Source organism: Thamnophis elegans, chromosome 14, assembly GCF_009769535.1.
Source record: "Thamnophis elegans isolate rThaEle1 chromosome 14, rThaEle1.pri, whole genome shotgun sequence".
Taxonomy (NCBI): Eukaryota; Metazoa; Chordata; class Lepidosauria; order Squamata; family Colubridae; genus Thamnophis; species Thamnophis elegans.
The window spans coordinates 41,159,854-41,177,073 of record NC_045554.1 but is presented as its reverse complement, the minus strand read 5'-3'; the positions used below and the strand labels follow the sequence as shown (position 1 = coordinate 41,177,073).

General features: G+C 42.0%; 1 protein-coding gene across 2 annotated transcripts in view; it reads right to left on the bottom strand.

The window, feature by feature from the left end:
* PHKB (phosphorylase kinase regulatory subunit beta) overlaps positions 1 to 17,220 on the bottom strand; it is a 114,170-nt gene that overhangs the window by 64,007 nt on the left and 32,943 nt on the right. For both annotated transcript variants that reach the window (XM_032230842.1, XM_032230843.1), the window contains 3 exons: positions 12,651 to 12,766; positions 6,384 to 6,447; positions 2,855 to 2,950 (listed from right to left, as the gene is read on the bottom strand). In XM_032230842.1, coding sequence (XP_032086733.1) covers positions 2,855 to 2,950; positions 6,384 to 6,447; positions 12,651 to 12,766 — 276 coding nt within the window. The remainder of the gene's footprint in view (positions 1 to 2,854; positions 2,951 to 6,383; positions 6,448 to 12,650; positions 12,767 to 17,220) is intronic.

Sequence of the window (17,220 nt, the reverse complement as noted above, 5' to 3'; positions counted from 1 at the left end):
CAATGAGATCAACTTTCTTTCTCCATCTATGCAACAACTGCAGAGATATCAAAATTGAAACCACAAGGATTTAAATAAAGCATATATATATATATATACGGTACATTGGAATGTTTGCATTGAATGGAGCTCTAAAATATTATAATAAAACAAAGCAATGTTTAGTCAGTCACTGACAGGGTGAAGAGATTTTTCCGAATGCACGATCAAGGTGGCGGAGTTTTGTTGTATTTTTATATTATCATCCATCTCTCTAAGGGAAATTTTGCAGTGCAGGTTTGCAAACAAAAACTGATTATGTTATTAAGTAAAAGCAGTCTTAGGCTTCTCTCTCTCTCATCTCTTGCTTTTGATTATTATTATTATTTTCTCACCACTTAATGTACTTTTTATGCTTTGCATAATGTTGGTTACTCCAGAAAGGAACAGAATGATGCTATTTTATATTACGTGCTGCAAAAATAAAACCCAAGTAAGCTTATAAACCCAATGACTATTAGAATCCCTGGAAAAGATCAAAAGTTCTTACAACAGAGGAAACAAGACAGAGAATAAATGTCATGCTTTTGTTGGTTCCAGAAAAATATTTATGGGTGCACTAAAATTAAAGGAATTGTAAGATTGAATGAATTAGATTTTGATCCATATGAGGATAGTCCCAATCTTTAAACCTAAAGAAAATTCATACACAGAGAAAGAGAGAGGAGGGGAGGGAGAGAGAGGGGGGAGGGAGAGAGAGAGGGAGGGATGGAGGGAGGGAGAGAGAGGGAAAAGAGAGAGAGAGAGAGAGAGAGAGAGAGAGAGAGAGAGAGAGAGAGAGAGAGAGAGAGAGAGAGAGAGAGAGAGAGAGAGAGAGAGAGAGAGAGAGAAGCTGGATACCAGTGCTCAGCTACAAAACTATGTGAACAGGCTTGATATATCAACACTTGCAGCTTGAAAATTAATGAGTAGTTATGATTGGCCTCTCTTCCCTCCTTCTCTTCCTCAGGCTTGCCCCACAGAAGCCTATCCCCTCCTATCCCCCTTCTCTCCCTCAGGCTGGCCCCAATGATCCTCTACTATCTTGTCCCCTTCTCTCCCTCAGTCTAACTCCTTAGCATCAGAACTTTTTTCAGGTGGGAAGGGGGAATAAAATATCTAAACTCCCAGCCTGCAGGCCAGATAAGTCACACGCTGGCCACATCCATGCCCAAGTGGCAGTTGGAACAGAATTCTTTTCAGGTGGGGAGGGGGAGTAAAACATCTAACTCCTTAGCATCAAGAGTGTGTTAATAATAATATAAGAAATGCTTATGATCTGATGGTCATTTCAAAAAATCCTTTCTTAGCGAGCTCCTAGAAGCCAAGAGGAACATACGTGCCAAATTTCAAGTGTGTGTTTGTGTGTATGTGTACTTGTACAATATATATTTGTGGCATCTAGGATCGGAAAATGAAGTTATTTTTCCTTGAGGCAGCAGTGAGAATAGTTTGCTGCAATTGTCCAAAGCAACGTGCCAAGCCTGCCCATTTTCAGATAATGAAATGGAATGTATTCTTATGCTAATGAAAAGTATCTAATGCAGAAATGGCTTTCGGCAAGCCTTAACCCATTAGAAAATATCATCCCCAAATCCAAGTAGAACTATTAGCCCCCAAAATAACTAATTACATATTTCTAACCTAGAAGGGTTCCTGGATTTCAAAAATGGAAATGGAAATGGAATGCACAATGAAGAGAAATAAATAGGAGGGGGGGTGAGGGGGCGGGATGGACTGTGTCTTTTTCCTGCAGTCAGGATGATGATATGTTCCAATCTGAAGTTCTGCTGCCAATGCATCAGAAATTCTGGAAGTCGGACGGATCCACCTGTTTATGGCTTAACAACAAATGGTCACGATTTTTCAAAAAAAAAAATTATTTCCCCTCTTATAACACTTATAAAAGATGAGTCCGCCCTAAGGTAGATCTCTTTTACACAGTTCTTTCTGAAAAAGACCTGGATTCTAATCCTGTCTAATGACAAACCTTACCCTGTTTTCCTGAAAATAAGACCTCCCTGGATAATAAGCCCATTCGGGATTTTGAGCACATGTTAGTGGTGGGTTTCAAAAATTGTTCAAACCTACTCTGTGGGTGTGGCCTCCTTTGTGGGAATGGCTTGCCGCCCATGTGACCGGATGGGAGTGGCTTGCCGCCCATGTGACCGGATATGAAGATGGCGACGACACTTGTCAGAACCACCTTAAATTACCTCACACACAGCACTGGCATGCATAAGAATAGGATGTCAACTTGTTTTTTAAAAGGCATCTTTGGTTTGCGTTAAAACAACTTCAACACACGCAATGTTCTGATTGCACCACAAACGCAGTAGCCATCCTTACCTTTCACAGAGGCACTGAGTTTTATAAATATGAGCATGATAGTGTAGAATAATCATATCCAAGGACCAGTGGTGGGTTTCAAAATTTTTTGGAACCTCTTCTGTAGGTGTGGCCTGCTTTCCGGGTCCACTGGTGGAACCTCTTCTAACCGGTTCAGTAGATTTGACAAACCGGTTCTACCGAATAGGTGCGAACTGGTAGGAACCCACCTCTGGCGCATGCGCTAAAATAAGTCCTCCCCTGAAAATAAGCCCATCCTGAAAATATTGCAACGCAGCAGCAGCCATGAGGTGACCACACTCGCCGCCCCCTGCACCTCAAAAATAATAAGACCTCCCCGAAAACAAGGCCAAGCGCTTTTATGGGGGGAGAGTGTTAAAAAAAATAAAACCCTGTCTTATTTTCAGGGAAACATGGTATGAAAATGGATAGTAAGATTTATCCCCTATTAAGTCCCTTCTATGTTATCCGTTAACATTTTCCTTACGTGAGATCGTGATTCACGAGGAAGCAAGGAGCAAAGTGTTTGCCTATTCCGATTATGAGCATCCAGATCCACAAAGATGACAGACCAGGAACAACCCTGCGGATGGAGCAGAAAATTAACGCTAAACAGGATGTGTGTAGCTATAACTGGAGTAGTCAGTTATTATTGACAAAGTGTACAAATTATCCAGATAATTAGATTACCAGTGGCAATCATAATCTGGTAATTCCAAACAGATAATGACATTTCCAAGACAAATGCTCTATTTCATGACTATTTTAGTCAAGTTTTTTATTTATTTATAAATATGGATTTTGAATACAGTGTATTTTCCGAGCATTCCATTTTACAGAACGAAAAAGAAAAAGCAATAGATACATTGCTAATAATACACATAATTATTCTAACTACATTTATAATTATATAAGCTTATTTATGATCCGATTAATTATATTAGCATGCTTATAAACAATATTCATATTTTACTAAAAATGTTCTTTCTTCGTCGAATTTCTACCTCTTATCTCTAACCATTGATAAAACCTATTCCATGTTAAATAATACTCTTTATCTCCTTTATCTCTTATTTGCAGTGTCAATCTATCCATCTCTGCACAATCCAATATTTTCTGAGTTATATTTTCATCTGATGGGGTGTTCTCATTTTTCCAATATTGTGCAAATACATTTCTCGCTTCTGTCAATACATGTGGCATTAAATATATAGTATCATTGTCATAGCTTTCTGACATTATACCTAACAAAAATATTTATAGGATTTCATTACTATTAAAGGACTCGGTAGACCAGGAGTGGAAGAGTGTAATTCTTCAGAAATGTGTTTATTTATTTATGCATAAATGTATGTATGTATGTGTTGTGGCCCAGCAGGAGCCATTGGAACTGCCGATGGACTCCAATAGCGAGGGTCCCTATGAGTCAGTTCTGGAAGATGTGGAGGACCCTAAGGCATGGAGCAGTGGTGAAAGTCAAAGGGAGTTTGTCCCTGACGTCAGGCACTGGAGCAGTGGCAAAGATCAAAGGGAGTTTGTCCCTGACGTCAGGCACTGGAGCAGTGGGGAAGAGCAAAGGGAGTTTGTCCCTGATGCCAGGCAGAGAAGGGCGGAGAAGCGAAGGCAGCAATTACGGAGACAGACTCATAGGAGATAATCAGGCCCAGGTGGTTGTGATTTGGCTCCTCCCAAGAGAGTATATAAGAAGAGACTTTGGGAGGAGACCTTTTGCAGGACACAACCATTATACTAAGCTGGAAAAACTCTTGTGTGTATCTCTTATCTGTGGGAGTCTGGGTTGCTGCCAAAGTCTTGTCTGTGAGTAATTACTGTGAATAAAGTGTGGCTAACAGTAAGCTTGTGTCGGCGTGACTCACCGGATTTTTTTTTGGGGGGGGGGGGGTGTCAGAACAGTATGTATGTATGTAGCAGTGGAAAAATGAAGGAAGGTTGCAAATAGCAACTGTCACATATAGCCTATTCCCAATTATTGCTTGAAAGCTATTTGATCTTTTCCCTCCCTTAGAAGCTCATTTAAGTCTATCTGTATTGGATTATTACTATATTATTTTTCTATGTACTACCTGACCATCTTAAACATAGTGCAGTTTTCAAAGCCAAGCAGAGGCTAACAAGCTCAGATTGTTTCTTGTAAGATGTGCAATTAAGCTACATTGCTCCTTAGCACAAACAAATGGCTCTCAAACATGTCTTTATTCAAGTAGATATTTGCAAGTCTTTGATCAAGGGAGATATGAAGAAAACTGCCCTGCGTATCTTAATTATGCATTTTGCAGCAATTTTGCTTTGTGGTAAAGAGAATTTATAATAGAGAAAGAGTGTGTTGGCCAATTAATCCAGATCTAAATGTAGGACTAAACAATTCATGGACAAATGTTAGGATCCCAGAGGCCCTGTTCATAGACAATGGGATTCCATCAAGTGGTAAAGAGGATATCCTTTCAAGATCTCTGAAAGATCGCTTGATCTTTGGATACAGAAATTCAACATCCCAAGGACCTACAAGTATCAACTGTGCCAAAGAATGGAGGCCTTTGAACTCTGGTGCTGGAGAAGACTCCTGTGAGTCCCTTGGACTGCAAGGCTATCCAACTGGTCAGTCCTAGAGATCAACCCTGACTGCTCTTTGGAAGTCCACATCCTGAAGATGAAACTCAAATCCTTTGGCCACCTAATGAGAAGGAAGGACTCACTGGAGAAGACTCTAATGCTGGGAAAGATGGAGGGCAAAAGAAGAAGGGGATGACAGAGAATGAGGTGGCTGGATGGAGTCATCGAAGCAGCCGGTGTGAGCTTAAATGGACTCCATAGGATGGTAGAGGACAGGAAGGCCTGAAGGAATGTTGTCCATGGGGTCACGATGGGTTGGACATGACTTTGCGACTAACAACAACAACAACCCAAGTACTAAAAAAAACCAACAAGTACAATGGGTATGTTCGTGTAACACATATATGGAATGTTCACTGTTGAATAGAGCATTTATTTGTGTTAGCCTGAAGAAGGCTACAATTGAGAGAATATTTGTTGACCTCCAGCTGAGTGCCTCAACCCCAGATCAGTTGCTGGACAACCAACAACAACTGAAAAAGTAATCCTGGGATAGTAGGCCGCATCAGTTGCCAAGGCAACGCTAAGCAGATTCCAGGAGCATCTCGAGGAGCACTGGGAGAAGCAGCATTGAGAAAGCCGGCTTCGTTTAAAATAGATCAAGAAAGCAAGGAAACACATTGACTCCTGAGGGAAACTAAATTCTTCTTGTGCACACAGACTTTGGAAATCAAGAGGCGCATCTACAAAGCAGGTTTCCTGTCTGAAGGAGGCTTCATCCCATCCCTGAGAAGTGCCTCTTTCGCTAGGAAATTGCCTCAGTTAAAATCAAGAGAAAAAGAAGATAGGCAAAAAGACAAGAGACTGGGTTTTTTTTTGACAAACCAGACTAGCATTGGTATCAAATCACCAAATAGGGCTGTTACTATCATAGTAGACTTTTGATTCAAAGTCTTTGCCTCCTCTAGAGAAGCATGCAAGGAGTACTTCCCGAAGGATCACAGCTGAGCCCGTTGTTAAGTGAGACATTTTGTGAAGCGAGTTTTGCCCCGTTTTACTGCCTTTCTTGCCACGGTTTTTAAGCGAATCACTGCAGTTGTTCAGTTAGTATCACGGTTATTAAGTGAATCTGGCTTCCCCTGTTGATTTTGCATGTCAGAAGGTCACAAAAAGGACCTTGGGACACTGCAATGGGCCAAAGTATGAAACGATTGCCAAGCCTCTGAATTTTGATCCCAGGATCATAGGGACGGTGGACAGTGCTATGTAACCGTTAACGGAGAAAATAATAACTGGGGAAAACGAAGAGACTTTCAGACTGGAAATATTTCATCATGTTGGATATTAGACAGCCTTTGATGTGCAGTGAAAGCAATTTACTATAAAATACGCAGTTAATTAAAAATGAAGAAGGAACAAGCCCTTAAATAGTCCGACTATCGTACCTGATTGCCGAAGAGGTTGAATCCATTAATTGCTTCCAGCGCAGCTTTTGCCAACCCGACAGAGCTGAGAAAGAAAAGAAAGAGACAGAGAGAGGAAGGGGGAAAAAAATGTTTGTTATGCTTTAAAAACTCTGGAAATAAAAATTGTGCTCCCTAAAGGCTGGTTTACACATCAGATAATTTCTTGCTGACAGCTTTAAAGAAAAAAAAATCTTTAGACAAAGTGATGATACAGTCGGTTTATTTTATCGGTTTTCAGCAATTTGTATTTAAAGGTCACCAGTGAATCCGCTAAATAAAACTACATATTTTTTTAAAAGGACCTTGGATTTCGACATTTGGAACTACAAGTTTATAGGTCTTGCTGTGACAATAGCTGGCTTCACCTTTTCGGGGAGTGATGAAAAGGAATTGGTGGTGGGTTTTTTAAAATTAATGTGTGGGACCATTGGTGTACATGGTGACTCTTCTAAACTGACTAAGGATCTAAAGTTAATTGCCTTTTATTTTGAACACTTTTTAGGAATACTGAATAACTTCCTCCCTTCATTAGTCTGCCTATTGAGATGAGGTGGATCAGTTACTTTCATGGTGTGATGACAACAACTTGGTCCTTAACACCAATAAGATCAAGAAGCTTATAGTGGACTATAGAAGCAATAGATCAGGTATCCAGCCCTTGCTTATTAATGGAGACCGAGTGGAGCAAGTGACCAGTTTTAAGTTTCATTTCATTAAAGAGTACCTGACCTGGGGCATGCACATTGCAGCCCTGGTCAAAAAGGCCCCGCAGAGATGATACTACCTGAGACTTCTCAGGAAACAACTGAATGAAAAACTGCTGGTGACCATCTACCACTGCACCATAGAGGATATTTTAACTTACTGCATCTGTGTATGGTTTGCCAATTGCACAGGGGCAGATAGGACAGTGCTCCAGACGGTCAACGTCATTGCCCAGAGGATCATTGGTTGCCCCCTCCCCTCTTTGGAAGAGCTTTAGAGCTCCCGCTGCCTTAAGAAAGTTCAAAACATTCTTAAAGATCCATCTCATCCTGGGCACCCTCTTTTTTGAACTATTACCATCTGGCAGATGGTACAGGACAATAAAAACAAGGACAAATAGGCTGAAAAACAGCTTCTATTCCAGGGCAGTAACCATATTGGATTCTATGATATAGTGCAATATCGGGTTTTCAAATTTAAATTATATAGAATGTAAAGGATGTATGTGTGCTTTTATTTTTATAGTTATAATGCACACTGAAGACGGCCTTTAATTTCATTGTACCATGTGCAATGACAATAAAGTAAACTAAATAACTGTAGAAGTAAGCAAACCCAGGCTATAGTCATCTTGGAACTATCAGAACCTTGGACAGCACCACAAAGAGATTAACCAAGACCTGTGCTTGAAGTGTGTGTGTGTGTGTGTGTGTGTGTGTGTGTGTGTGTAAAATCTAAATAGATACCTTTCACCCTGGCTGGCTGATAAGGAGTCGAGCTCTGTGGCTCAATGGTTAACACATCTGCCTTAGAGGCAATACAGCACAGGCTCGATTCCCAGTAAGGGTATGGCTAGCTGATGAGAGCTAAATAGCTTGAAATAGATCTATACTAGTCTCCCTTTATTTATTTATCAGCACAAATATAACAAATGTAACAAAAAGGCAACAGTAAAAAATATTGGGTTTCTGTCTGGATGGTCTCTTGTGACGAGCCGAAGGACAGAGAATGGAAGTAGTGATCTTCCTCCCATATTTGGGCATACAGGGGGTTGTAAAATCTAAATAGATACCTTTCACCCTGGCTGGCTGATAAGGAGTCGAGTTCTGTGGCTCAATGGTTAACACATCTGCCTTAGAGGCAATACAGCACAGGCTCGGTTCCCAATAAGGGTATGGCTAGCTGATGAGAGCTAAATAGTTTGAAATAGATCTATACTAGTCTCCCTTTATTTATTTATCAGCACAAATATAACAAATGTAACAAAAAGGCAACAGTAAAAAATATTGGGTTTCTGTCTGGATGGTCTCTTGTGACGAGCCGAAGGACAGAGAATGGAAGTAGTGATCTTCCTCCCATATTTGGGCATACAGGGGGTTGTAAAATCTAAATAGATACCTTTCACCCTGGCTGGCTGATAAGGAGTCGAGTTCTGTGGCTCAATGGTTAACACATCTGCCTTAGAGGCAATACAGCACAGGCTCGGCTCCCAATAAGGGTATGGCTAGCTGATGAGAGCTAAATAGTTTGAAATAGATCTATACTAGTCTCCCTTTATTTATTTATCAGCACAAATATAACATATATATATATATATATATATATATATATATATATATATATATGTATGTATGTATGTATGTATGTATGTATGTATATATATATATATATATATACACACACACACACACACATACATACATACACAAATATAACAAAGGCAACAGTAAAAATATTGGGTTTCTGTCGTGATGGACTCTTGTGACGAGCCGATTGACAGATGATGGAAGCAGTTAGCTTCCTCCCATAATTGGGGCTTACCAGGGGTTGTGACTCTATATATATCTTAAAACAATGGGATGAAAAGGAGCTTCTGGATCTAAGATTGGACTTAAATCTGCATCTACTTCACGTTCAGTCCAATATCTTCACCTCTACAAGACACTAACTCTCCAAAACATAGATTCCACTGAGATGTTTTCATTACTAGCTTACTAGGAAACATTGATTCCCCCCGCCCCTTTATTTCTGCCTTCACACTGAGAGCTTTCCATGCTTTTCTGAAGCAATACACAAGAGGGGTGGGGTGGGGTGGGAAATCATGTGCTGCTTACTAATTGGTTCAACAAGAAAAAGATGATTAGGTTGCCTACCCAACTTTGTTCTGAACAGCTGTCATCAAAGGCTGATGAAATCTCACATATTTTTCCCCCTCATTTTCTGCTGATTAGAAACGATTCTCTTCGTGAATGACGGATGACATGCTAATGGAAGCTGGATTGCTTGGTACACTGCTTGGGTAATGGAATCTTTTCCCCCCTCCATTAAACTCAAGGAGGACATCTCTGATTACATCTTTCAGGCCCTTCTCGGAATCTTCCCGCAGGCCTTCCTTCCTTATGTGAATCTATACAATTTTTTTTTTAATTTCTCCTTTTCTGTATTTTTTTTTTCAACTCAACAAATTTTTGACCCGTTCTAATTAACTCTTTACATTTTGAAATATACAAAATTCGACATCATCAACCTTTCCTGGTCAAATCTAAATAAGAGAAGAGCATACAATGGAAACCCAATATTTCTTCATTGATACTGATATAAGTATGCAATGAAGGTCAAGGTCCCCTTGCACATATTTGCTAGTTGTTCCCGACTCTAGGGGGCGGTGCTCATCTCCATTTCAAAGCCGAAGAGCCAGCACTGTCTGAAGATGTCTCCGTGGTCATGTGGCCGGCATGATTAAACACCAAAGGTGCATGGAATGTTGTACCTTCCACCAAAGGCAGTCCCTATTTTTCTCTTTGCATTTTTTACATGCTTTCAAACTGGTAGGTTGGCAGAAGCTGGGATAAGTAACGGGAGCTCACTCCGTTACGCGGTGCTAGGGATTCGAACCGCTGAACTGCCGACCTTCTAATCGACAAGCTCAGCATCTTAGTCACGTAGGTAATACTGAGGCACGATTCCGCCATCAGTTCAATCATCTAAATGTCTATGAAGCTTCTCAGTTCATCCAGATCATGGCAGTACCAAAGGTGCTTTTTCAAGAGGCAACTGGACTTTCTGGTTTATCCTTTGAAGACGTTTTTGCCAAGAAGCTGAAGAAGCGTCTTGGATGAGGAGCGAAACGTCTTCAAAGAAGAACCATAAAGTCCAATTGCCTCTTGAAAAAAAGCACCTTTGGGACTTCAATCATCTAATTAACAGATATGTACCTATGTGAAACGAAGGAGTGGCTTTTTCAAAAATGAGATCAGCTTACTGATTTCATTCCTTTAGCTTTAGAGATCAGTAGAGGCACCAAATAAGTTTTTTTAAAAAAAAAAAACCCGAAAAGAGCAATGGTCAACTTCTTTTGCAATCAAAGGGGATAAAGACTAAAACAAGTGGATTAAGAATGCGTCACTTGGTTTGATGGTGTCAGTTGATACTGAAAGCTACAAAACTAGCATCTCTGGAAAAATACTGAACAGCTTTTCCAAAGCTTTGTGATTAAGCAGCTGTTAAATGTTGGGCTTCTGATTGATGATGGCTTAAGAATGAGAGATAAGAGATAAGGCACTTGGCTCCTAAATTGCTGTTCACTGTCTTATGGGCAATCTTTAGTTGCAAACCCCAAGGATTAATTTAAGACAGATTCAAGCTCCAGGATTCAGTCTAAGGCACCTAAGTTTAGAAGGACTGTCTTCTGAGCCAGGCTTCCCAAGAACATGAAGCAAACTCCTTGTCCTGACAAAAAACCCTTTTATTAATTTACTGTGAATTCTGCTCATTCATATCCAGCAAAGTCTTTCAAGGGAGGATATACAGTCACAGACCTTATCTGGCTTGGAGAGCTGCCAGGACGATCTCTGCAAAACTTGGCCAGGAGTCTCAGAGAGTCACGAACTGATTAAGTGAACTAATTGTCTCCTGCAAACTCCACTCCCCTTTTGCTCCTCTTTTATTTCCTCTGGGAGGGGCCATTCATCGTCCACTTGTGGCCTTACTCCCAAGTCAACCCCTGTTCTTTAGCTGTTCCCTTCGTCTGGCAACTCTGCGCATGTGCACACTGGGAACAGGCTCCAGCTGTTCATCTGCCTCACCGATGTCTGACTCTGAAGGTAGCTGATAATTGGCATACGGCTCTGGCCCACTCTCTGCCTCCAACACAGTCAAAGAGCCAGCGCTGTCTGAAGACATCTCTGTGGTCATGTGGCCGGCATGACTAAACAGCAAAGGCACATGGAACACTGTTACCTTCCCACCAAAGGTGGTTCCTATTTTTCTATTTGCATTTTTATGTGCTTTCGAACTGCTAGGTTGGCAGAAGCTGGGACAAGTAACGGGAGCTCACTCCATTATGCAGTGCTAGGGATTCGAACAACCGAACTGCCAACCTTTTTGATCGACAAGCTCAGCATCTTAGCCACTGAGTCACTGCATCCCTACTACATTAAAACTGACAGCCAAATGAACAAGCGAAAGACATCTTAATAAGGACAGACAACACATCAGCGGGATGAGTCGCAGAACAAAAGAGAATGAGCAGAAGACTCCGATGCCAAAGACTTTCTAAAGCCCGGAGTAGAAAGACGTTGCTTTTCAGAAACCAAACACAGATGGGATATGTCAAAAATGTTTTTTTCCCCCAGAATGATTCAACAGATGCTTGGAAATAAGCTTGAGCAAAATGGTTGCAGGACCAAGGATTATTTCCAACACATGGGTGGGAATCATGAACTTCTAGACATTCCTTAGCTGTTCCCTTCATCTGGCAACTCTGTCCATGCGCATACTGGGAACAGGCTCCAGCTGTTTGTCTGCCTCACTGATGTTTGACTCGGAAGGCAGCTGATAACTGGATTGGCCCATGTTCCTCCCCAACCTACTCACTGTCTGAGTCTGTCACCAGATCCTCTGACCGCTGGCGGGCCACAACAACATCATTTAATATCCCCGTTTCTGCTGCCTTTCCGCCCCCAGCAATTCAGGACCACAAGGATGCAGGATTTTACCCCATGGCGACTGGGCGATGATTCAGGGACCGAAACAAAGCCATCTTATAAATTCCACATTGTCAAAACCTCTCCATTAGATAATTAGGAAAGAAGACCACGAGACTCCATGGGTAGAAATCAAGTGCACTTTTACTAATTATAAATGATTAAAGGCATAGCGAAGGGAAGACTGATTATTTAGGTGGGAAAGCGATTGATATATAGAATAACCCATTCCCCACCCCTTGGCATCACAGTTACAGTCCAATCATAATTCTCCCAAGTGTCAGGTGTGAGATAACTTCAAAAGGCATCACGAAGATGGAATGTCGGTGCCGTTAGTCCTGGCGGGAATCTCCTACGCATGCGTAGCTGAGCTCCAGAACCTTCCTCCAGCACAATTAGTAACCCCTCCCAAATACCATGCCCTCCCTCCCCGTTTCATGGCAGCCGAAGCAACAGCAAAGCAGAGGCTGACACATATCAACGTTCACAACAGTTGAGCATAATGATAAGAATAGGTTTATTGGAGGGGGCGGTTAAAAAGGAAGGGAAAAAATACCTTGAATGCAATTCAGTGCTGCCGTTGTTATACTTGCTTCCTCTTTCCCACATGCCAAAGTCTGGAACCCGGTATGCTCTTTCTACACAAAAAACGAGGTTTTGTATGAAAGAGACCTTCAAAAAAAAAAAGAAAGAAATATAATTGAAAGGCAGCAAAGTGCTGAAATCTATTAATAGTTCTGGGTTGTAAAAGACACGGGCAGCTCTTCAGATAATGCTGTTTGTCTTGCCTATAGTTCAGTTGCTAATAATAGTTTGCTAGTATTATTCCAGGGCACGACATGTAATTGGCGGAAGTATTATTCTCTAAAATTATTTTGCAACTGGAAGCAGGTCAGGAAAAATGACTTGTCTGAATTTTATACTCCAAGCTCAGCCTGGAGAATTCTCTCTTCTTCGTCATTGCCAGGACTACCTATTGTTTGCCTTGGAACAAAAAAAAATCAGGATTACGCATTAGGAGTGCCAAATGCTCTCACTTCTTTCCTGGATCACTACAGTAGGACAGAGATTCTAAGAATAGAATAGAATAATAGAGTTGAAAGGGACCTTGGAGGTCTTCTAGCCCAACCTCCTTCTTAGGCAGGAAACCCTACACCACTTCAGACAAATGCCTATCCAACATCTTCTTAAAAACTTCCAGTGTTGGAGCATTCTCAATTTCTGGAGGCAAGTTGTTCCACTGATTAATTGTTCTAACTGTCAGGAAATTCCTCCTTAGTTCTAAATTGCTTCTCTCCTTGATTAGTTTCCATCAGGGGCAGTGGTGGGATTCAGCCAGTTCGCACTTATCCGGGAGAACCGGTTGTTATCTTTCTAAGCAGTTCGGAGAGCCGGTTGTTGGAAGAAATCTTTTGTTTTTTCCCCACTTTACAGACCTAATCTACCGAACTGGTTAGAAGAGGTTCCACCAGTGGACCCGGAAAGCAGGCCACACCTACAGAAGAGGTTCCAAACTTTTTTGAAACCCACCACTGCAAAGTTCCTTCAGAAGCTTAGAGAACCCTGAAGCACTTTTCACCTGAGTTGGGTTATCTTGTCTTCAAGAGCACATACAATACATGGCAGGTAATTCAAGGAAGAACCCGCACACCTGCAGAAGCTTGATAGTGCAGAAAATGAGCTTTGTTGGTCTCGTAATCTCACAGAATTAAACAAGGTTTGGATGGCCCCAAATGCTACCTTTAGTGGGAATGTCATTCTACAGATCTGAATGTTCAGATACAGGGGAAGCCTGCAATAGGTTGATCTGATAATATGGGAGATAATCCTCTTTGTGTTTGTAAGGAGTTAACGAATATCATTGTTCTACACAGAGAAACAAAACCCATTACATTTATTCAACCATTTAGAACTGGCTCAGCATTTTCATCTGCTCCTGGAGGCAGCTCATTTACCTCCAAGGGAAACAAGGAATAATAATGAATAGCTTCAATACACTCAATAGGCATAACGTCTTGCGCAAGGGATTAGTCTAAATGCGAAATAAAAAGAGGGGGGGAAATGGGGAGGGGCCAGGACAGAGTGAACACCAATCGGAACATTGTCAGGACAAAACCACTCGGCATTAGCGACAAATGCAGAGTATGAGACATGTAACGGGCTCTTTCTCCTCTTCTTTCTTTCCTCCTTCCTTTTTTCCTTCTCTTTCTTCTCCTCCACCTCCTCCTCTTCCTCCTACCCTCCTCCTCCTTCTTTCTTCTCCTCTACCTCCTTCCCCTCCCCTCCTTTCTTCTTTTTTCTCCTTCTTTTTGCTCCTCCTTCTGAACCTCTTCCTTCTCCTCCTCCAACTCCTTCTTCTCCTCTTTTTCTTTTCTCCTCCTCCTCCCCTCCTCTTCCTTCTTTCTTCTCCTTTTCTTTTCTCCTCCACCACCACCACCTCCTCTTCCTTCTTTCTTTTCCTCCACCTCCTTCTTCTCCTTTTCTTTTCTCCTCCTCCTCCATCACTTCCTTCTCCTCCTCTTCCTTCTGTTCTCTCCTCCACCTCCTTCTTCTCCTTCTCCCTTTCCTTTCTCTTCCTCCTCCTCCACCTCTTTTTCTTTTCTTTTCGCCTCCTCCTCCATCACCACCACCTCCTCTTCCTTCTTTCTTTTCCTTTTATTTTCTCCTCCACCACCACCACCTCCTCTTCCTTCTTTCTTTTCCTCCACCTCCTTCTTCTCCTTCTCCTTTTCTCCTCCTCCTCAACCACTTCCTTCTCCTCTTCTGTCCTCTCCTCCACCTCCTTCTTCTCCCTTCTCCTCCCTTTCCTTTCTCTTCCTCCTCCTCCTCCTCCTCTTCTTCCTTCTCCTTTTTTTTTTGCCTCCTCCTCCATCACCACCTCCTCTTCCTTCTTTCTTCTCCTCCACATCCTTCTTCTTCTTCTTTTCTTTCTCCTCCTGCACCACCGCCACCTCCTTCTCATCCTCCTCTCTTTATTACAAGCATTTACACCCCCCATTTTAAGAGGCAACCAGGTACGGAGGAATAGTTGAAACTGTAACCCATGCCAGCCAATTTCTTATCCAAATCTCATTTTAGATATGAATATCTCAGATGATGCCACCCGTGGCACGACAAAACCGCGCTCGACTAAGCCGTGCCCGATTAAACCGCGTCGCTGACCTCATCAACAGGGCGACAACAGCGAGCGTGGAGAAAGAAGGGTGCTTTAAATAGCGCTTTGAAAGCAAGCCGATTCAACTTAAGGTAAGGGTTAGGTTTAGGGTTAGGTTTAGGGTTAGGTTTAGGGTTAGGTTTAGGGTTAGGTTAAGGGTTAGGGTTAGGGTTAGGTTAAGGGTTAGGGTTAGGGTTAGGTTAAGGGTTAGGATTAGGTTTAGGGTTAGGTTAAGGGTTAGGTTAAGGGTTAGGTTTAGGGTTAGGTTAAGGGCTAGGTTTAGGATTAGGTTTAGAGGGGTTAGGTTTAGGTTTAGGGGTTAATTTTAGGTTTAGCGTTTACAACGTGCTTCTGTCTCCGCGCTGTTGTCGCCCTGTTGATGACGTCAGCTACGCGGTTTCGTCGAGCGCGGTTTAGTCGAACGCGGTTTTGTGGTGGAACCGATGCCACCACCCGGAAAATCAAGGATAGACACTTCTAGTCCAGGCCATCCCCAATCCCTTTTATATACAGCCTTACCAATCCCACTGACTTTTATTGTTAAAAAAAACCTGTCACATTTGGGAGCAAGGGATGCATAAGAACTGAAAGGTAAGCATCATATAATTAAAACCAAAAACTCACTACTGGAGGAAATAAACCAGTGGGAGCCTTCAGGTCAATACTTCTCAATTATAGAAGAGTTTATGCAGATTAAAGAGAAGGGCAGACAGCTGGATTTAAGAGACCTAGGAAAAATCTTTCTTCTCTTGTCAAGGCCTGTTTATGGCCGGGTTTATTTTAGTACAGCGTTGAAACACATCACTAAAGGTTTTTTTTTTTTAATTTAAAAAAGTGCTTTAATGCAGAAAACTTGGGACAACTTGACTTCAAGTTGTGGGAATCCTTCCCCCTTGAATTTCCCCAGATCTAGGTTTCATATGCAATTGTATGGAAGTCATGTTTCACCTACGCATTCACGATGATTCTACGCGCACTTTAGAAACTGTTTTAAGTGGCATTCCTGGAATGAGCAGAGAATCTCTGCAGGCATTAACAGCCCACTGCGTGCGAGAGAATATAAATGCTGGTATTGATAAGAGATTCTTTTTTTAAAAAAAGAAACAGAAATGATATTTTAGGAAACATTTATTATTTGACGAGGGAAGAAAACGGTGTTTGGTTTATTAAATAAGTGTAATGCTTTATGATCCCTGGCACACTTACCTTAACCCGGGGATCTCCAAATGGGGAAACTTTTAAGAATTGTGGACATCAACTCGCAGAATTCCACCCGCCAGTAGGGTTGCTTGGAGAATTCTGGGAGTTGAAGATCACAAATCTTAAAGTTGCTGCATTTGGAGACTCCTGAGTGGTGGGATTCAAAAAATTTTTACTACCAGTTCTGTGGGCATGGCTTGGTGGGCGTGGCAGGGGAAGGATACTGCAAAATCCCCATTCCCTCCCCACTCCTGCGGGAAGGTTACTGTAAAATCTCCATTCCTCCCCACCCCACTAACCTGCTTTCCAGCTCCATTCTCCAGTGCAGGGCAACAAAATAGCAATAGCAATAGCAGTTAGACTTATATACCACTTCATAGGGCTTTCAGCCCTCTCTAAGCAGTTTACAGAGTCAGCATATTGCCCCCAACAATCCGGGTCCTCATTTTACCCACCTCGGAAGGATGGAAGGCTGAGTCAACCTTGAGCCGGTGAGATTTGAACAGCCGAATTGCAGAACTGCAGTCAGCTGAAGTAGCCTGCAGTGCTGCATTTAACCACTGCGCCACCTCGGCCAAACAATCAGCTGGGACTTAGGAGGCAGAAAATAGATGGGGGCGGGGCCAGCCAGAGGTGGTATTTGCCGGTGCTTTAAACTACTCAAACTTTCTGCTACCAGAACCGGTCAGAACTGAATGAATACCTACCTCTGCTTCTGACCTAGCTTTTACATGGTTAACAGAAATGCTAACAGAAATAGTTTCTTGCTATC